Source organism: Fukomys damarensis, unplaced genomic scaffold (assembly GCF_012274545.1).
Source record: "Fukomys damarensis isolate Sample0158 unplaced genomic scaffold, DMR_v1.0_HiC HiC_scaffold_11, whole genome shotgun sequence".
Classification (NCBI taxonomy): Eukaryota; Metazoa; Chordata; class Mammalia; order Rodentia; family Bathyergidae; genus Fukomys; species Fukomys damarensis.
In genome coordinates, this window is record NW_022900923.1 from 26,369,809 (window position 1) to 26,392,049 (window position 22,241).

Sequence of the window (22,241 nt, forward strand, 5' to 3'; positions counted from 1 at the left end):
AGGTCACATCCACCTCGGCTCCTTACTGTCTGTAGCTGTAGGCCAGATGACACTGCCTTGCTCTGCCTACTGTTTCTCTCAAACCGGGATGATGCTAGCAACTTCCCCACAGGGTTTTCTGCAAAAACTTGTGAGTGAAACTGTGATGTACTTGAAATAATCCCTAGCATCAAGAAAGCATCAACAAATACTGGCTAGTATTAAAATGACTACATTACTCTGTGTAAAATATTTTAATCAAAGACATTAATTAGATATGAAAATGAGAGCCTCTTTCAGTGCACTTATTTATTTGATACTCTGGTGGAGCTGCGATGGATCCATATTTTTCAGAGATTCGCCTTTTGAAATTGCTACCTGTACAGTAACACAGGACAACCAGTCTTCTTCCTTTGTGATGTCAAACACACTGGTTTTGAACAACTTAGGTATCATACAGCCTGTTTCTCCTGCAAACCCGACTGTTCATTCAACAAATACCCACTGACTACCTGCTATAATCCAGGCACTATGGGAAATTGTGGGGATTTAATTTAAAAAGACAGCCCCAGGCTTAGCTTTCACAGGGTAAAGAATCTAGTACAGGAGCTTACACTCCAGGGACACTGCTTCTGACCTATGAACAAAGCTCAGTTCTTTCCAGAAAAGATGAAGATGCATCTCAACAAATCATGCCTAAAAGTATGTGAAAGCTTAAAGGACATTTTAAAAGTGGGGTAGTTGATAGAAGACTCAGTGGACTAAATGCCAAATCTGACAAGGGCACAACACTCCTTGGACACATAAGGCCCTGTGTAATCTTTAATCACACATAATCCTTTCTCGGGTGCATTCCTAGCATGATGTTGGCAACTCCACATTGGCACTCAGCCTCTTGTGCCTCTGTGACTGTCCATGACGGTCAGCATTAACACTAACCATGGCACAAGGCAGAGGGATGACAGATGAAAACTGAGATGATGTTAGTCTTAGAGTCAATCTTGTGGTCTTCTAGTTGCTGATCTCAGTCCGTACTTAAGCTCTTTAGTTCCCTCCTAATGCTTCAGCTGATGAGCATTCCTCCACAGGATAAAGGGACCTCTGAATCTGCCAAGGGCTGCCTGAGGACCGATGTCAATGCAGAGCTCTAGACTTCTTATGAACAATGTTCTCAGAATGAGAAACTTGAAAAATTAATGACAGTAATGAATTACTGAGTATCCTGGGCATGAGGATGGTGGGGAAGGAAGCAGAGAAAGAAAGAGAGAAAAGGAAAGTAATTATGACTCCTACAGAGAGGCAGAATGATGGCTGTGACTTTTTTCCACATAAATTTAATTTTATTAATAATAATTCCTGTTCATTGGGCAGACATCACCAAGGTAATTTTGTTTTGAATGTGTTTAAAGGCTCTGGAAATGAGACCCTGCCTTGAGCTTATGATGTCACTGACCATTTCTGTTTCTGACCTTGTAGAAGCCAAAAATAGATGGAGGAAAATTAAAATTGCTCTAAGTTGCACAAACTAGTTTTATTGTGCAAAATAAACTCAAACTTGAGTTTTACTGTGCAAAATAAATGAACACATTTCTCCTATTTGATTTTAATAATTAAGACAAATAAGGAAATAATCAGTAACTTGAAGGTTGTGGTCATGAGGCTAACCTCCCTCGACCCTTGTTGCTGGTGGCAAAGCGTAACTCTTTAAAAATGAGGGATTCTGCCCTGTGAATCATTCCAGATTATTAACTGAAACTTCAAACCAAGCTACTATTACGTTTTCTACCAAGAAACTAAGTGGACTCTGTAAATATAAACTTACTGTCTCCCTGAAAGACATACGGATAATACAAATCATTCAAAAATCTCTCGGAAGTAAGGGAAATAGTTGCAACCAAAGAGGAAATGCCTCGTCTAGTGTTGTGTTACAGCCACTGATTGTTAAATTTTCAGAAATTTTGCAAAGCAGTTGAAATGTTGGTAGCCTGAAATTTGTAAGAGCAAAAGTCATGTTAATCTTTATCGTTCTAGTAATATCTCTGATAGCAGCTTTCATATTTTTAATAACTATATCATTAAGTGGCTATACTGCAGTTTAGTTAACTTTTCCCTTAGCTTAAACAGCATTTAAATTACTATGAGTGGAGGGGAGTATTTATAACACAGAAATTGGCAAATATTACCAATTAAGGTTTTCTCCCCCGAGAAAGCCAGTCATTAAACATTTATCACCACACTAATAGCTTCATTCCTCCCAAAACTGAACCAAACTTAAAAGAGAGACAAAATTTAGACCTCAGGCCATAAAAACAGTTGACAAGTTAATTTTCTCCATTGGTACATTGTAATCATATATACATATATACACATAAACATTATACATATATATATTTGATCAGTTTAATTGCAAAATTTTTGTTAGGTAAAACAATGTAAATTTTGCTTTGCAAAATTTCTGAAATCTAATTCATTAACTAAAGAATAAAAACATAAACAGCCATAAGCATTCACTGTAACAGAGCTCTAGACTTTGAAGATTTGACATGGAAAAAAATGAAAGGAATTCACATTCTGTTTTTAACTTGAATTTTGGAAGCATGAGCTACCATGTCAGTTTTAATCATTAGACTCTATAGAAATAAGTGTCTAATGTCAACAGAAATACTTAAGTTCTTTGACTCAGTAATTCCACTTTGAAGAAGCTATCCTAAGGAAATGATCTTAAATATTAAAAATTTATATTAATCATGATAGTCATTATAATAGTTAAAAGTTTCAAACAACTTACACGTTGTTCAAACTAAGAGAAAGATTAAGAAAATCACAGTGTACCTATAATGATAATATAATTATTAAAAACATACAAACCGCTCTTTCTGGTGTTTAGTGGTAGGGATACATATAGAAATTATTGTAGTTTTACTTTTTTTCCATTTCTAAATTTTTCTACTTGAGGTAACTTTGTAACGATAAAAAATTAATCTTTCTTTTAAAATTTCTGAATTGGGGGAGGAAGGACACAAATCCCAGCATGCTATGTTGGTTAATTTTGAGCTTCTAAGCCAATCTCTTTTGACTATGCATTGATAATTATTCTAGAGGAGCTTACTGGGTTCTAGACCTGGCTTTACCTCTTTTTCTGAAATGTTTGTTCTAGTAGCCTGCATGGTAAATCTCATTTGTGAACCAAAACACTTGCCTGAGGTGTGATTCCACACCAGAAATTAGAGTACAGGCCCCGAGACTCCAGCATGGGTGCCACAACGGTTTTGTTTTCTGCAATCATTAGATTGAGAGTCTGTGGATTAGTCAGGAAGTTGTCGACATCTACGAACTAAGAAAAGAAAAGGAAATGTCAAGTGCAAAGGCATTTTTCAGTAACGGCTTTAAGAATAATCCCACACATCTAAAGGATCCCAAGATGTTGGACCAGGATCTATCCTCCTTAGTGAAGCTCATTGCAGTTGGGTGGCTTTCACTCTATCAGAATACACTCAGTCTACCTTCAACATGCTCAGCTGTACACGAGCCACTGAGCAATGGACTGGTGCTGGCAAACTGGACACAGGTTCAACGAGGACCCAACCTAGGTAATGGTTTAAGTGAAAAACTTAAGTAAGGACAGCTTCCAAGTCCTTAATGATTCATTCAAAAATACTTACTGAGTGTCCACTATCCACATAGATGGCCAGATCTATTTACATATTCTGGGCCATTCTGGCCCAGAACAGACCCATACATGTTTTTTTAATATTACAAATAGAATTTTGTTTAAAGTACATTATATCAATCTGTATTAGCCAAATAGCACGAGTTCCTTAGCAGAAGTCCACATTAAATCTGATTCTCATTCTTAGCAGGAGCCCATATTAACATGGATTCACTTACGGAAGATGTGTAGTAACAGATTCTACCATAAGAAATAAATGATCAATGAAGTGTGCAGCTAACATGAAGGATTTTAAGTCATGTATCTTTCATCACAATTAAAAAATGATCAGAAGCATTCATTCCTATAAAAGTCAAAGTGCTCACCATAATATCTGTAGTTTGGCATTCATATATTTCAATAACATTTAAATAGCTCCGTATAATGCTAAATAATGTCAGTAAAATGTGAAAATTTCTAAGAAACATTTGTGTTGAAAATGTATGCAATAAATTGTTAGGCTGATATTTGGAGTGTCTGAGGACCGGAGATGGACATAGGCCAAAGGCATTCAGTCCCTTTAGGAATCACAGTTTAGTGAAAGCAGATGTCCATACACTTAATAAAAATGATTATTGGTGGTGTTTCTAGTATTACATTGCAAAACTTTTGGTCAAGAAACTTGTAGAGAAACAAATGTCTCTCAGGAAAGGGGGAGCCACTTTTTCTCTTAGTAAGCTTTCCTCCTTTCCCACTGAGACAGGTTTATTGAGAATGAGGATGTACTGATTTCCAATCATTATCAATTCCAGCATTTTTCTGGACCAAGGAAAAACAATGGAACCTCTCAATGTAGAGAATTTTGCACAAGAGCCCAGCAGAATTGGAAACAACCAGGGAGCCAAATCAGAGATTTCATTCTCCAAGTCACCAGGAGCAAAAGGGAATAAGGCTTCAGAGGTGTTCTGATATAATCATTTTCTCATATTCCTAAAATTCTTCCAAAAAGTTAAGACAATTTATATTGCTTTACCTAATAAAAAGACTCAAGAGTCTCTTATGCATATTACATAAACTAGACCAAATGGTTCAAGAATTTGGTCTATCAGGAGTGAGTCGGAGATGAAGTCTAGGCAACACCATACTAAGTTACCAGAATTTTCTTGTGAGCCTTTCACTGGGGAGATGGTGTCTAAACAAAGGCTGTTTTAATTATTCCCATGGCCCTGGTTTTTGGACAACTTCTTTGGATACATTCTGAATAACAGCTGACAAGAAATCAATCAATGGTTTTTTTACCAGAATGTAGTCTGACCATTTCTCCCTCGCAGTTCGAAGGGCCGCCTGTCGTAGTTTCATGACATGGGAAAACCGGGAGCTTGGCCAGTGCTTTGGCCCAATCTCATCAGGGTAAGACCTGAAAGCAGAATAGTATTAATAGTTTATAATTATTGCGGGCCTACAGGTACCAGGCTATGTCCTAAATGGTTACACATACTAACTCATTAGCAGTTAGCGACAAGTACAGTTACTGCTATCACCATTCCCGCATCACAGATAAGGAAACTGGAGCAATGAGAGATTAAGAAACTTACTGAACACAAGAGTCTGTGTATGAAGCATATCAGTGGGTTCTAGCAAGAGTCCTATGACCTGCTTACTCCCCATTTCACAGTTGAGGATATTGGTGTTGAGTAGATAACTCACCCAGTGCTATAATAAGAGGTACAATCAGAATTCAAATCCAGACAGCTCAGCCCCGATGCTCTTTGATGCTTTTTAAAATACATCCTGCCATCAAATAAATTTGATGCATATTGATATATATTTCAGTGTAAAAATATAAGTTTCTCAGGAAAAACAGAGATTAGTTTAGTTGGTGGAGTCTCAGGAAATGATTCCACGGAGCTTAACACATTGATTTATCCCTTGTAAAGTGAGGTCAGAGAACAGGGAACAGACATATCCATAGCACCCTGAAGGCTTCTTTTAATATCCACAAACCAGCCAGGCAGACCAAGACTTTTTCATTTTTGCACTGGAATTGAACCCAGGGCTTCGAGGGCAAGTAAGTGGTCAGTGTACCCTCCAGGTTCCTTCTGAAAACCCCAACTGGTATGGACACTGGTGCTGCCACGGTAGCCCCCAAACTGGCCACCACTTCAAGTTTTTGTAGCTGTGCTGGCTGTACATTTGCGATAATGAATGAACAATCACAATGGTGAGACTGCTGACACACAGCACAAATACTGCATTGTTTCTCTTATATGAGAGACCTGAAGTACAAATAATTTAATGAGCAAAATAAAAGACAGATAATATGAAATAAGAGATAAATCCTCTGAAAATGGGAAGAAGATCTAGAGGAGGAGGGAAAAGAGAAGGGAGGAAGGGAGGACAAGATGAATACAAAGCACTAAGATGTGTTATGTACATGTACCAATCTCCAGAATAATATAGTCATTATGTACAGCAAGTATGTTCTAATAAGCATAAAAATGAGACTGTAACTGAACAAGTAAGGTTAACAAAACTATGTATAGCACAAGAACTCTTTGGAATGTCCTCCCCAATTACTGCTCCAACAAAAATCAGTGAAATTCCTGTTTTTCTCAATATAGTGCCAAAAAATAATGCCTTCGCTAATATTTTTCACACTGACCTCGGCATACAATACATATAGTCACAATCTGGCCAGGTGTGGTGGTGCACGCCTGTAATCCCAGCACTCAGGAGGCTGAGGCAGGAGGATCACTGTGAGTTCGAGACCAGCCTGGGCTACACAGTGAGTTCCAGATCAGTCTCACTACATAAGTGAGACCCTGTCTCAAAAAAAAAACAAAAACAAAAAGGTCTGGTTTCAGAGAACATTATCAGAATGTAAGGTAGGCACACAAAGTCTTTCTATGCAGTTTTGTTAAAGAAAAAAGAAACCAAATTCCATTATAGGAAACTTAAAAGGAGTGTTTAAAATCTTTTATAATATTCAAACTTTATTGTTCAATGTTTAGTGTATCCATATGTTTGGATATACTAAATATATAGCGAGACTAAAGGACAATTTTGTCCTAAAATGACCTTTGCTACTTTTGCTAGTGTTACACAAATTTGGCTTTCAATAAATGACTTACACTGGGAAAAAATTAGGTAACTCATTTATTCTACTTCTACAGTTCCTTAAGGTGGAACTATAATAGTCTTGGGAACATTTACAATAAGTTCTAAATACATTCATTCTTCATCTTATCTACTCATTTGTTCATCCAAAAATATTAATTTAGCGCTTGCTGAGAATGTAGCGGGGGGGAATTATAAAGTGTGTACATGATCTAGCCCCTGCCAAATAACCTACAATTTATTTAGAATAAAATAAATTTATTTAGAATTCAAATCTGGGCAGCTCAGCCCTGATGCTCTTTGATGCTTTTTAAAATACATCCTGCTATCAAATAAATTTGATGCATATTGATATATATAATTATAAAATGCATACATTGCATAGTTATATATATAATTATAAAATACATAAATTGCATAGTTAATTAACAATTCTAGTTACGTATATTGTGTCAAAAAGGATCATATATGAAATAAGCAATCCAATTGTTGAAAGAAAGGTAAATCTTTTTAAGTGGCACGATTAGTTTTTTGTAGTACGTGTGATTCAGGCTAAGAGTTGGCTACAAAAAAAGGAAAGGCATATCTAGGACATGCATAAGCAAAAATTGGGGGCTTGACAATAAAAGGAACATTTGGGATAAAGCAGATTTTCTTTGGGGAAGAAACAGGAAATGTGAGAACTAAGCATTTGAACTCTTAAATATTAAAAGTCTTAGATATTTCATTTGTGATCTATAGTTACTTGATGTCCACTAGAGTTTTTATAATAGAAAATGAAACCACTTAATTTGTATTTTAGGTAGATGGGTTTGATACTATGATGGGTAGGATGACTTGGACATAGAAGTGACTAAGAAATTGCCATGATTAAGATGGAAATAAAGAAAAAAAAAAGGTTAGAAACAACCTAAATGCCCATCAGACTAAACAACTTTGGTATATCCATACAATGGATACTGGACAGATAAAAAATAAAACCCTTTAATTATTACTATATAATAATTACCAACGTATAAGAGAAACAAGCAAGGTGTATATAGAAAGTCCACAAACTTTTGACTATGATTCCTCAGGTATAAAAGCCTTATGCTCAAAATCTCAATAAACAATACCAATATATAAAAATATAAGCTGAGAACAACAGCGTACACTTGTAATGCCAGGTACTTGGGAGGCTAAGTTGAAAGGGTTGCAAGTTCAAGGTCATCCTGGGTAACTCAGCAAGACCCTGTCTCAAAGAATACAATGAGAAAAGCCCACAGATGTAGCTCAGGGATAGAGTGCTTGCCTAGCCCATGTGAGGCCCTGAATTCACTCATTACATGTACACATACAATACACAAATACATCTAAAACACTGCAGTAATATAGTTATGAACTAATGAAAACCCAAACTTGGCTGTCAGCTGTAGGAGTAAAGAGAAAGAGGGAACGATAAAGACTGGGGAAAATGGCAGATATTTTAAGTCCTTTGGATAGACAGATGCAAGGCCATGACATGAAAAGTCAAATGTGTCCTCAAGACCGGAAATCCAAGTGGCTGGAGAATTAGTTAAGGAGGAAAGAAAAATAATGAGTTCACAAAATTGGTTTTATTACTCACTCTGGTTCATCCATCGGCCTCCATTCCACATAGTGATAAAGTCTTTGTACATTTTTCAACCACTCCCTGAGTATTTCGGTTGTATTATCCACATTATGATCAGTGGCTGCCCTGCATGAAAAAAGGCACAGTATAGTTCAGGTGTGTCATCCAAAGAGAGGAGGAAATCCTTACTAAAAGTTCTGCAGGAAAACTGTATGTATGAAAAATTATTCCCTTGTGGTCTAAACTAGACAATGAGTTTTTGAACTGAGAGATACTGCTTAATATTACCTTTGTGTCATTAGGGCCTTCAACGGGGTGCACTTAATTGTAGAATCCACAAGTGGTTGTATTAATAAAGAGATGCATGAAAACACAAACAGCATATGCATAAAAATGAGCTAACCTAGATGAGTTAATAAATCTTGCAAATTTTGCTATTTTTTTCACTTTTTAATTATCCAAGCTGTACAATCTATCTTATAACTTCACTAACAATAACCTTCAAGTTAAGCAAAAATTCAGTTTTATCTTTAATCACATGTGTGAGAGGAGAAAACCGCATTAATATTTTCTCATATAAAACTTGAAATATAAGTTATCTTCCTCTCTCTATTTTGTAACAACTTTACTCTTATACAAAATAGGGTATCTTCAAAAGTCTTCAAATAACATATATGAAACTTGTTTCTGCGCTGCCTTGAAAGTTCAACAAATGAATTCACCTGTAAAGGGGTTTAACCTCAATAAATTATCTTCAAATCATATCACAAAGTGAAACCCAACTCCATGCTCTATATGAGATTTGCAACTTATTTGCACACATTGGACATTAAATAAAACTTTTAAAAAGAATTAAAAGGAAAGGCGTGAAAGAGGGAAAAAGAAAAGAAAGAGCCACGGGAAGATAGAAGTCTCTGAGATTTTATAAAGGGAGAAAAAAGTGCTGAGATCATCCTGACAGGTCAGCTGTTCCTGTGGGGAGGGAACGCTGCTGGGATTATCAGCAGCTGTGGTTCCTTGGGACATGGCTTGGAGAAGAGGAATGAAAAGATACGAACAGCGCGTACTTCTCCCATATATGGCCATGTCAGCACATAGGATTTTGTTAAACCCAGGCTATAACAGCTTTTTTTGTTCTCCTCACTTGGGCTTTCCTTCCAAAAGTAATTAAAATCTTTAAGAGGGAGGATGTTCAGAAATGTTTAAAAGGAAAAAAAAAAGTTAAGCAAAGCCCAGTAAAATTTAGATAAAGCATAAAGTTCTGTAAAACACCAAGTGACCTGTGACTAGGTAGCTTGGATCATAGGGACAGAAAAGTGGGGGCCAGAGGTATGGAACCAGTATTTGAAAATTTTATGTTGTAAAATAAATGCATGAATTAAAACTAGCCTTATTGAAAACATTATTCAAAAACAGAGATGACAGCAATGGCCAACTTTAAACTTCTTTCAAAGCTCTTTTGGAAATTGGATTAGAACCAGCTCCTCTCTTCACCAGGTCTAAAAGGGAGAGAGAGCCCTGGGGCCTCCTGGACGTCCCCCTACCTGGAGAGGGACAGAAATGACTTGTGAAGCTGGAGGTGTTGCAGGGCACCAGCTGAGGACCTTGGCACAAACACAGGGCATTAAGGGGCCCTGAGCAACTCAGAGACGGGAAAGTGCCCAGAAAGCAATGTGAAAGTGCTTGTCATTGTGCCAAGAAGTGCAACGTGCGTGCCTGCCAGCATCTCACCCCGAGACACGTGGCCACGTGGTGCAAATGCTGCCCAGCATAACAGGCCTCCACAAGGAGCACGGTGAGCATCAAGCCGCTGGTCTCGAGAAACGAAGCACAAATAAAGCAATTCCTCAACTTGAGCATTAGCACCAAGGCACATCATTCCTTACTCAAAATATCGTGAGTAAGGATAAATTAAAACAAAACTAAGTCTTGACTACACTGTTAGCCAAAAGTTATTAGCAGTCTACGTTATTTCTAAATTATTTGTAAGTAGCATTGGAAAATTTATTTATTTTCTTCGGTTGTTTCTGCATTGCATAGGACTTAAATTTTCTTTGCTCTCCCTATACACATTTCTAATCCTTTTGAAAAAGTTGGTCTTATTAATGAAATATATTTTCCTGGTCTACAAAGTACACAAATTCCCAAACCTGTAACAAACATCCTCAAAGATAAGCTCCTTGGAACATGTAGAGATAACATATGTCTAATTAAAAATAGAAGGCCAGATTTAAAATACTCCTATGAGGAAGTTAGAAGACTTCCTATCCATTAACTTCCCTGAATTGTTACAATTTTTTCTTTGTTCGCAGGCTTCCTCAAAAGCTGCAATCCGAGGGAAATCATCTCTGCTGGTCTCTGATGTCCTACAGTGTCCCAGAGGAAGAAAAGCAGCGCTGGGCCACCCCTGCCCACAGACAGAGCCTTGCATCCACACTGACAGCCCCTCCACCTCCCTTGGCAATAGGCAAATACACAGAAATCTGGGCAGACACTTCTAACTGCTGCCTTTTAATCCCTCTGACAAAGATGTGTTTCCACTTAAGCACATAATAATGCAAGCACACAGGCTCTGGCTGTTCAGAAGGCTGGAGAGAGCGACCCCCAAAGGCCAAGATGCAGACTCCGGGGAGGAAATGTGGGTGTGTATTAACAGTTCTGTCTTCGGAGCCCTGGAGAACAATGCAAATGAGGTGCTTGTCTGGCCACAAGACTTCACAAGTATTTGGACAAAGGAAACTCCATGGCTGAGTTGGATTTTCCTATCAAGCTAGGAAGCTGAGCACCTCATATGTGGGAACACCCTTAGGAGAAGCTGAGGCGTCCTGATCTGGCTCTCAGCCTGGAAGCTCCATCCAGTCCCAGTAGAAAATAAGTTCTGTCGCAGGCCTGTGGTACTTCTCTCTGTCAGACAGGAATGGCACCCAAAGGGAACAGATGTTGCTGATGGGTCCCATGGTGTGAACAGACACCTGGACACTGGGTCCCTGGGGAGGCACTCTGCAGAAGACTCAGCCACGAATCAACCTGGAAAAACCTGATCTGTGAAAACACAAATTTCAAGCTGCGGTCTGAATGTATCCCCCAAACTCCACATGTCCAAACTGAACCAATAATGTCAATGTGTTAAAAGGTAAGTATTTCAGGAGACTCAGTCATGTGGGCCAGGGACTTTATAAAGGAGGGTGAAGGGAGCACCCTACGCCTTGGGCTCCTGCTGCTAGATGTCAGAGCAGCAACAAGATGCCATTTATGGTGCTGGGATAGAATCTTTGCTGAACACCAAATGTGTCAGCACCTTGATTTTGTACTTACTTTCCAGGCTCCCAAACAAATTTCTATTGCTTGTAAATCATGCAGCCAGAAGTATTTTGTTGTAGCAGCTCAAAAAGACTAAGACATATGCTGGCTCAGAGACCATGCTCCTGAGAGTCTAAAACTAATCATTGTTTCCCTCAAATCTCCCAAGCAGAGTAGATTTCTATTTAGTTCCCCTCTTTCTCATTTTCTTGGGTCTAAATTGGAATAGGAAGTAAGGAGAGCTCAGATTTTGAGCTGTGTTTAATTTTCTCCAAAGAACATGTTGGGACAATGGTTTCCCTTTATCTCTGAGGAGCACCAGGTGCCTTTAGCACCGAGAGGAGGAGCTGTGACTGTGATATGGCTTCAGGGCTCACGGCTGGTTGGTCCCCTGTCTGTCCATCAGTCTCTGCTTGCCTTCTTTGGATTTGCAACCCGAAATGGAAGAGCTGGTCAAGACGGATACAGCATCTATGTGGCCTCAGAGGGTGGTATAGGCCATCACTTCCCCTAATGCCACCCATCTGCTCCCTCCCAGGACCTGTTTCTAGTTTTTGTGTTCTCTTCTTCTTCTTCTCCAGCTATGTAAGCTAGCAAAAGCCCATGGGCCTCAGCTTCAAAACCCTATTAGGAAAAAAAAGTAAATACACACTAGAAATGTGTAGAGACATCCTTGGTTGAAGTTCTACGCTAGCAGGTACATTGTCCCTGTTAGATATGTGGAAGAGAACACAGACAACCAATGAAGAAGCGTGTCTGCAAGATGATACAGCTTTACTAATGACTGAAAACTAAAAAATATTTTTTTTATCTGGCAATGTCTAAAAACACTGGCATTTCTCCTTGTTCCAGAAAGGCAGTTTTCATTCCTAAGTCTTGGCTCTTAAACTGGCTGCCAACTTGAAATTATTAAACTGACTCATTTGTTTTTACCACAAGTCCTACTGCAGTTGTTAGGGATAAGCACATATTGGTAAACACAGAGCCATAAGAACCATATTAAAGATGCAGGCTGCGTTCCCCAGCATATGGAACATGGGTATTGAGGCCATAGTACTCCTGAACTCTTCCATTTGCATTGACCCTCATGGATTGTTCTTGGCTTCCCTGCTGCCCCAGGAAGTCTAGACCTCTGGGATTAGAACAGAAAGGCTGCAGTTGATGGGGCAGGGAGAAGGTGCTAGTGGGTAGCAGCTGGTCTTTATTTGACTAAGAACCTGCAAAATTCACATGCCAGAGGTTCAAGGCAGTTGTGACAGAATGAATGGACAAAACATTAGTCACTAACTGGACAATTCCCACCATGACTAGTGAGTTGGCAAAAGTAAATTTTCCAACTAGAGACTTCAAACTCTGAATTACACTCTTACATGTTTCTTGTTTTTTTTCCAGCTGGGAATCTCATTGATGTTGAAAATAAAGAACTCCACCTAAAAATAAAATTCCACTTGTAGATGTAGCTGGTGAGACTCATTTTCAAGGAAGGTCATGTCATCAAGTCCCACCACCTACCTCAGTGTCTGAGGTCAGGAAAAGCCTCTTCAGCAGCAAGTTTCACAGGGAGAGAGACACAACCACTGGGCAACATATGCTGACTGATTCTGGTTGTCTAGTTACTAGGAAGGGTTCTAAAGACCTAGAACCCATCTGCTGGGTAGAAATTACATATGGATATGTTTAGGATATAAATATAGGTTAAGAATTGGGGATTTCTTTAGGGCCTACCAAATCAATAAGTTGCAATTTTTCTTAAAGAAATAAAAAAAAACTCCTTGTTGTCCTCCTCCTTCTTCTCCCACCCCCTCTTCCTCCTTTCCTTGTTCTTTTTTTTATGGCAGGGTCTCACTATGTATTTAAGGCTAGCCTTGAACTCACTATGTATCATAGGCTGGCCTTGAACTCATGGAGATCCTCCTGCTTCAACCTCCTGAGTGCTAGTATTACAGGCATGGGCCACTACATGCAGCTGAAAAACTTACTTCTTATGAGAATCTCCTTAAAAAATAAGTGTTTCCATATCCTTTCTCAGTATTCCTCCTTCATCCCAGAAAAAAAAAAATCATAGACACAGCACACTTGGAGCCTTGCTTAAATGTATGTACAAAGAGATATTTCATTGTGGATATCCATGCCATGAACTAATCAACTGCATCCCTAAAAGACAGCAATTTTTCCTAATGATAAAATTTTCTGTTTGACCAGCTGCCAGTCAATTCTTAAGCCCCAAATCATTTTATTTTTTTAAATGTAAGTAACGCAATTTTGTGCCTTCTTGAAGCTGTTATTTTTAAGTTAATTTTATTGGTACATTTAATACATGCAGTGTAATGACATTCACTGTTGGAAATTTGTACCTTTACATAATCAGTCTTGGCTCTTATTTTTTCCCTATTCCTCTGCCCTCCCTTCAACCCCTCCGTCCCTATTTACAAAGACTCTGTTTCCATTATTTTTCATTTTCTCATATTAATTCCATTCCCTTCTTTCCTTTCCACTACCCCTCCCATTTCCCCTTCCTCTTTGTCCCTTTTCTTCCCATTTCACAGTCATTTTAATAGACTTGAGACAAACGTAAACTTATTACAAGGGAGCCATTTTGTGATACTTTTAGCTCTGAGCCATATTTTTCTTCTCATCATGTTAAGAATGTCTCCATCTTTATATCCTGCCCTACAATTAGTGAAGTACTATTTTCATTTTCCCCATTTGGGACGTGTTCTTCAGGCCCTCTAACCTCCTAGTCCAGCTTCACCGTAACACTTGTGCAACAGAGAGTGGATGCCCAGGAAGCACTACTCAGACAGGAAGAAGCCCTCTACCTTGTCAGAAGCATTAATCCAAGTGACCAATATGGTCATCTCACAGTGAAGGTACAGAAATGTCCCTGCGGGAAACAAAACAAGAAAAACGGGAAGACTCTTCAATTCCCTACAAGATTTGGATGTATTTTAAATCCCTTAGAGTCAAAACCCTCAGAATTCTCTGAAAACAACACTGGTAGTGCCTGAGGCAAGACAATTGTTTCTCCTTTTTCTAAGCACCTCTTTTTCTTTTCTTTGTCCCTTGTTTATTCATTTTCCCACCTGCTTTCACCCACTATTTTTGCTTTTCTTCTTTTCTCCTCACTGCTTTCCAACTCTGTTAATTTTCTTGTTTTGAAGATGTGCCCCAAAAGACACAGTTACTCACAAACTCTTCCTCCTTGGTCAAAAACAGAAGCACTGCTTCTAAAAAGAAGCCACCCCGGAATCCAAGAACTCTTTTTCCAGAAGCCTCGAACCTCCCTGTGGCTCGCAAACACCTGGGCTAGGTGGATACCTGTGTCTGTAATTTTATATCAATATTCTACCCATTCCTCCAGCAGTGCACTTGCTCACGTGTTATGACTGACTGGCTCTGTTTCTTTCTGCATCGCTAGATTCTTCCCTGAGGAAGACACTCCTAGGAACTAGCAGAGTTTACTGTATAAAACTGTACCAATTATGGGTTTGATGAGTGGCTGACAGTGAACAATTTCAGGGCAAATTTTCACCATCCAACCCAAATGTCTACAAAGGCTGAGCACAGATAACATAATGGAATGAGTTGGGCTGTGTAACAGCTACGTGGGAGAAAGGGATCATTCAGAGCAGGCACTTTCAGGCACCATCTGATTATTGCCACGTGGGAATATGTGCTCAGAAATGCTCACTTTTCCAATTGTTTCAAGGGAAGCCAGCCATCGAGATTTTAGAGATAAAAGTCTCTTTATTACCTCCAACTTTAGGCTGAAATGCTATGAAAATATTCCAGCCTGGAGGGCTGTCTGAAAGCCATGGACCCAAAACAAAAACTTCATTATTTCAGTGCCTAATAGCCAAGGCCCATCCATCTACACACACTCATGGAACGTAGCTCAGTCATTAAATATTTCGAATATGACTGAGAGGATAGCAAAGTTATCACTTCTCTGCTTTCACAAACACAGAAGGCATCTTCAATGGAAGAGTAAAGACAGACACGTACAGGCTGAGCAAGGTCTAGATAATTCTCTGATACCAAAAGACATGGAAAAAAAGGCATAGGTACTATAGACGTAGGTATTATAGAAAGCATATACCTGCTGAACACACCATATGTGCCTTCTCTGCCTGCATAACAACTAGGATACAATTACTACTGCACAAAATTTTTAATACAGCTTCACTGAGATAAAAATCCATACACTTAACATTCACCTATTCAAATATGCAGTTCAGTGGTGTTTTTGTATAGTCATCATTATCTAATTCCAAAACTCTTTACCACCCCAGAAAGAACCCCTGGACCTAGCAGCAGTCACTTCTTTTTCCCCCTTTTCTCTAACCCCTAGTAACCATAACCCTACTTTCTGTCTCTGGATTTGTCTGTTGAGGATGTTTTACATAAGTGAAACCATACCGCTGTGCTCTTTTGTGCGTGATTTCTTTTACTTTACATTTGGTTTTCAAGGTTCATTCATGTTGTAACATGTATCAAGACTTCATTTTTAATGGATATACCACATTTTATTATGCCTTCATCAGTTAATGGACATTTGGATGCTTTTTATTTTTCAGCAGTTAAAAATAATGCTGTTTATTTGCCCATCCATTGGAAACTGGATAAAGAAGTTGTGGCTTTTCTACAAAATGGAATATTACTCAGCCATAAAGAACGAGAAAATAGATTCATTCATAGGAAAATGGATACATATTGAAGATATACTCCTAAGTGAAATAAATAAGTCACACATGTGTAAATACCGAATAGTTTCCCTGGTGTAAATAATCTGCAGCAATGCATAAGATTCTAATAAGATTACTGACATTTAGAAATGGGAAGAAAGGAGCTAAAGGTGTAGGGAAGGTGGGATGGGTAGGGGAAGAGTAAAAAGGGAAAAGAAAAAAATGTGAGAGAATGAAAAGATGAAAATAAAGCGTTTGTAGACGGGGAGGGGAGGAGGGGGTGAAGGGTGGGCAGAGGTAAGGGGAAAAAATGAGAACCAAGACTTGTCATGTAGAGGAACAAGATCCCAATAATGAATGTAACTGTACTGTATCCCTAAAATGTACCAATAAACTCAATTAAAGCTGAAAAAAAATGCTGTTTTAAACATTCAGATACAAGCTTTTGTGTAGATATACTTTTCACTTCTCTTCAGTATTGCTGCCCTAAATTTAAATGTAATAGAAAACGAAGGAAATTTATTTTACTGCCACTTACAGAGAACCTACTACATTCCAGGTACTAAGCTGGACATTTTATGTATGTAATTCTAATTCTTCCTATTCTCAAGTAGATACTGTAATCTCCATTGTACAGATGAAGAATCCGAAGTTTAGAGACTCCCCCAAATACACCTCTTCAAATATGGTTGGGAAGACATGCTTCATCTCTGCTTTCTATATTTTTTATTATTTCTGAAATTCTCAGTTTTCTGTCCCAATGCAGCAGAGAGGGATCCTTTACTCTACTTCATGAATATCCTGATAGTTCATTACATGAAGAGAGGCAAGGACACAGGAACTCAGGGGCAGCTGTAAGTACCCGAGCAGCATCAGGCCTCAGTAGAGGAGCTGGGTGGAGAGGCTGGAACAGGACATGATGACTAAACCTTAAAGAGAAGCCAGTACTGCCTAACGAGAAGGCTGGGTAAATGCTACTGATGTAAACAGTCACCCTAGGGCCTGGCAGGGCAATGCTATGGCAAAAACATGGAACCTATGAAATATGAGGTCATGGCGAATCGAAGCCAGTGTGACCACAGAGAAAGCCACAGCCCGAGGACAGGGCTGGCCAAGTGAAGTAATCCAACAGGAGGGTCTCCCTGCCAGGAGCTACTCTGTGAATGCAGTGACAATACAAAGAGAGAAAGTCCTGCACAAAGGTTTGTTTTGATTTGTTCTGAAACAACTACAATTAAAATAACAGTAAGTATTTTAGTTATCTGTTGATGTTGAGATATTTGACTCTACTATTTAATAAACCACATACTTAAGTCAGGGGACATGGCTGTTCCAGGAACGAGTTCTATAATTTTGATGTATTTAATTCAACTGTCTATACCTTGTTTTTCCACCTGCAAAATGGGGTAATAATGTATTATATCTACCTAGCTGAATGGGTTATCATATGAGGGAGGCTTCAAGAACATGTTCTCTGAAAGTTGGCTTTTGCTATCATACACACACACACACACACACACACACACACACACACACACACACACAGTTTTCAGTCAAATAAGAAATTAGGCAGCCTGCTAAGTAGACTTTTAAGACAAATGCAACTAAGCTCAATATATGTACTTAATGTGAATAAACCAGAAGTACTATAGTCTATACTACTATAGAAGTACTATAGTACCATTTATAAGGAATAAAAAAATATACATACTCACTTAGACCCAGAAAAAATGAAAGACTAGTATGGTAAAGACTGCTAAGTATCTCAATACTGGTTCCCTTCTTCTTCTTAGTAGTGAAATTTTTATCTGAGTCTATAAAGCCTAGAGAAACATACTAATCTCCATGACAGCACAGATACCTGTCTGCTCTGTTCATTCTCCATCCCAGGCATCAGGTGTGCTCAAGAATTACTTACTGAATGGGTGGTTCCTTTCTCATCTAACCCTTTGCCTAATGAGGATTGTAAAGATACCTATAGCGTTCTCCCAGTCTGTACCAGGTATATGCATTGTCATTATTCTCTAAAAATTCTAGCATAAGAACTATTTGCACAGCATTTACATGGTCTTGTGTATGATAAATAATCTAGAGACGATTTAAAATATATGGGAGGATATACATAGGCTCTATGCAAATAAGACTATACCATTTTATATAAGGAACTGGGCATCTTCAGATTGCAGTATCTCCAGGCGTCCCGGAGTGAGTGCCTCGCAGACACCAAGAGAGTGGCTGCATTCCAGTCACATTTGCAGGTTCAGCTGACACATAGGTCAACTTATTTTGGACATATGTGATTTCTCACGTTCTGTCTGATTTTTTTCCATGATTTTATTTGTACTTTCCAAAGTATGTGCCCAAATTTTTCATTCAAAAACTGTGCCTGGTACATAATAAACCTTTAAATGAAATATGGTGACCGTATTTATCAAAGAGCCTAAGAAAACTAAAAAAAAAAAGTAGCAAATCTGTAACAGAACGATTACTGGCTCCATATAAAGCATCTTAATTATTTCAAAAATGTAACAGAACGATTACTGGCTCCATATAAAGCATCTTAATTATTTCAAAGCTACCAAACTTATTCTTGCTAGAGTACTTGTTTACCCATTGAAAAAACTGGATCAGAAACATGCAAAGAAAGAAAAACTCTAATTTAAAATTGAATTCAAGACTGTTTTTCCCAAAGTCACCCAGAATGAGAGTTCGGCTCCACTTGACCAAAAATGTCAGTCTAGACCATCACTTTTACCCAATATCTACTCTCTTGGTTCCAGTAACAACACACCACGCCAATTCAGCAGTGAGAGGAAAATGTTTGCCTTGAATTTACCTGCTTTGGAAAGTTTTCAGTCTGGTTTTCTCGTATCATTTCATTTGTGGTTTCCTTACAAGGGGGGTGGGGGAACAGACAATAGTGGCTGGTGTTAGACATTCTCTTATTCTATACACACAACCCACAAGCAAATGGAAGAGTCCCAAAGAATATTTTTGGGATGTTTCAAGTTATTTTGCTCATAGTCATGTCAGAGAAAACAGGAGGCTATTTGGATGGTATTTTCCTCCATCTCTATTATGGAAAACTACAGTCAGAGGGAAGGAACGCCACTTGTACCTAACACTTCCAGGGTTCGTGTGACTTTGTAACAGGCTACTGGGGAGAGGATATGTACAAACACAGTCCAGGGATGTCCCCTACTATGTGTAGTACTCATTACCCTTCTGCAGACAAGAGAGACATAAGAGTATCTTCCTACCTGCTAGGCAGCAAACTGGAATTCTTGTAGAATCTCACTTCGTCATCCCAACGACTCCATGATTGTTCCCATCAGATCCTATGATCCCTACGGCGCAGTATTTTGTTATTTCCATTATACAAAAGAGGAAAATCAGGTGCACAGTGGTCCAAAGTCTCAGAGGTACTAAGAATTAGAACCAGATTTGTATCAGACAGCTGGACTCCAGACAGTGATGGCCCCATCTATCAGTACTTTAAGTTTTATTTTTGAATTGTACCTTGGATAAAGTTTAAAACAGAAGAAAGCACTTTAACGATATAGGGAATAAAGTGTAATTCTGTTTTTAGAGCGCTAGGTGTATCAGCAGGTTTTATGCAGTTAGTAATACTGATGCTGCTGCTGCGTCGAATCTAGGTTAAGTTACTGTCCCCATAGGTCACTGGCCATCTACATGCCTTAGAGACATACTCAACCAGATATTTACAATTTGCATAAAATCTTGAAGAGTTAATGCACTTAACAATAACTGGTTGTTCTTTTTAATTTTTCTCAAAAATTTCCATTAACTTCATTATTTCCTCTCTAATAAGTAGGTCTAAGGACCGCTGCCCTTGCTGTGAGTAGAGAAACGGGGGTAAGGATGACTGAGACGCTAACTTTTACAAAGCTTGATCCAGATCTCTTTGGGTGACTTTGAAAGGAAGGGAAGCTGAGTCCTAGACTGCCAAGGTATTGGGGTCTTCCCCAACCTCCCCATGTCGGTCAGTCCCAGGTTATATGTTTATATACCATTGAATAATTTACTGAATAATTTATCACTCCCCTACTGGTCTATAAGCTCTAAGAGGACAGTGATATGTTTGTCTTTGCTCGTCATCATACGCTCAAGCCCACGATAGTGCCTGGCATCAGCACTGTTAAAAGAAAACACACAATCAGATAAGGATGGTGAAATATCGTTTGGACACTTCCTTTCTGGTTCTTAATCCATATCTGGAAGATTGATCCTGGAAATAGGTTGGGGCCAGATGCTCTTTGAAACTGAGCTGCTGAAAGGTCCTGGAGAGCCCAATAACCTGACCGGGAAGAAATGGAAATGTGATCAGTTGCTCTGAAGCCAGCACCCAGGAAACATTAAGTCAGAGTAGAGTTCAAAGACATGTAATTGTGTCTGTGGTAAATATGGCAGCAGCTGAGTCATTCTTTTTCCTGGCTTTCATTGGGGTGTGTCTTTTGAGCAGAATTAGAAATCCAGCAAGAAGATTTGGCATTCATCTTCAAAACAGCCCAGCTCCAGCCAATGCAGGGATAAGGCAGCAACTTCTCTTTCTGACTCCTAAGAGGGCCCAGTGGCTTCCCCAGGATGAAGCATGCTCAAAGTGGCTCTTATTGCTCTCCCTTCCCCAACCCAAGTGAGGTTGTCATCATCAGTCTTGAGTTGCCACCATGTTCTTCTGGAGGCACCATGAATGCCAACAGTGTCCAATAGTCAAGGATCACATCGCTATAATTTCCCAACTCATTTTTCAATTTCCTTTCTAAATTATCTCATAACATGACACTGATTACATTTTTATTTTCATTCCCACACACTGATGTTTAGAAGAGGAATTAGGCATTACCGGAGCCAGCTTTGAGCTCACCAACCCAAGTGTTTTTGGTAAAGTATCCAAGAGGGACCAAAATTTCCATCATGACTCTTATTTGTATAAAAACATTACAGAAACTCTGGTACATTGCAGTACTCGAGATGAGGATTTGTTAAAACAGAATCACATGTATTCCCCCATTTAATTCTTACAAATCCTAAGAAGTAAGTACCCTTCCCATTTTATAGATGAGAAAACAGTCAACAGGCACAAAGCTTGACAGATTGAGCATCCCTAATCTGGAATTCCAAAATACCCCAAATCTGAAACTTTCTGAAAGTTTTTGAACATTTTTAATTTTGGAATTTTCGATTAGGGATGCTCAACTGGATGAAATCTATGCAAATATTTAAAAATCTGAAAAACTCTGAAATCTGAAACACTTCTGGTCAGGGACATCCAATTTCTAAATGGGAAACACAGGGTTAAAACCTAATTAACCTGACGTTAGGTGAATTTTCAAAATAATGGAGGAAGACATTTCCTTGTGATAAAGTCTCAAAGACAGTAATAAAAAAATTCCTGGCATGCAAACAACGATCTTGGTCAGATTTTTAAAAATTAGAAAGTAAAATCAAGTTTATCTGACTTTATGCTGTGTATAGACAGATTTCATTCTATACAGAAGGCTGTGTAGGAAAGTGACTTCTGAAATCCTTCAGCTATTAAATCTTGGCTAAGTTACCTCATGCTTTTAAGGTTTATTTTCTTCATTTTTACCTAAATTGGTAGAAAGAAGCAAAACTGGAGAAAAATAATAACATGAATATCAGCAGTCATATTTTAAATCTATAAAATTTCCAAATCTATATAGCAAGAAATTGCAAATAAAAGTAGCTCATCAAGTAAAATAAATGTGTACTATAAGTAAAAGGCATTTGGCTCTAATCCACTGAAAGCAAAGCATCTTCCAAACAACAAAAAAAAATTTTTAAATTTAGTTTATTTGCAAAAGTAATTTTTGAACCCTAAATATGTAATAACTCCAAATACATGTAGTCATGTTTGACTACGGATGAACAAAAATCA

At 38.5% G+C, this 22,241-nt stretch overlaps 1 protein-coding gene across 1 annotated transcript in view; it reads right to left on the reverse strand.

Moving 5' to 3' along the window:
- Nucleotides 1-19,764, reverse strand: part of Colgalt2 (collagen beta(1-O)galactosyltransferase 2) — a 57,110-nt gene extending 37,346 nt beyond the window's left edge. Inside the window, exons 1-4 of the mRNA XM_010640567.3 lie at nt 19,582-19,764; nt 8,352-8,462; nt 4,928-5,045; nt 3,179-3,313 (exon numbers count right to left, since the gene is read on the reverse strand). Of these exons, the coding sequence (XP_010638869.2) occupies nt 3,179-3,313; nt 4,928-5,045; nt 8,352-8,365 (267 nt within the window). The 5' untranslated portion in view covers nt 8,366-8,462; nt 19,582-19,764. The remainder of the gene's footprint in view (nt 1-3,178; nt 3,314-4,927; nt 5,046-8,351; nt 8,463-19,581) is intronic.
- Nucleotides 19,765-22,241: the final 2,477 nt, after the last annotated feature.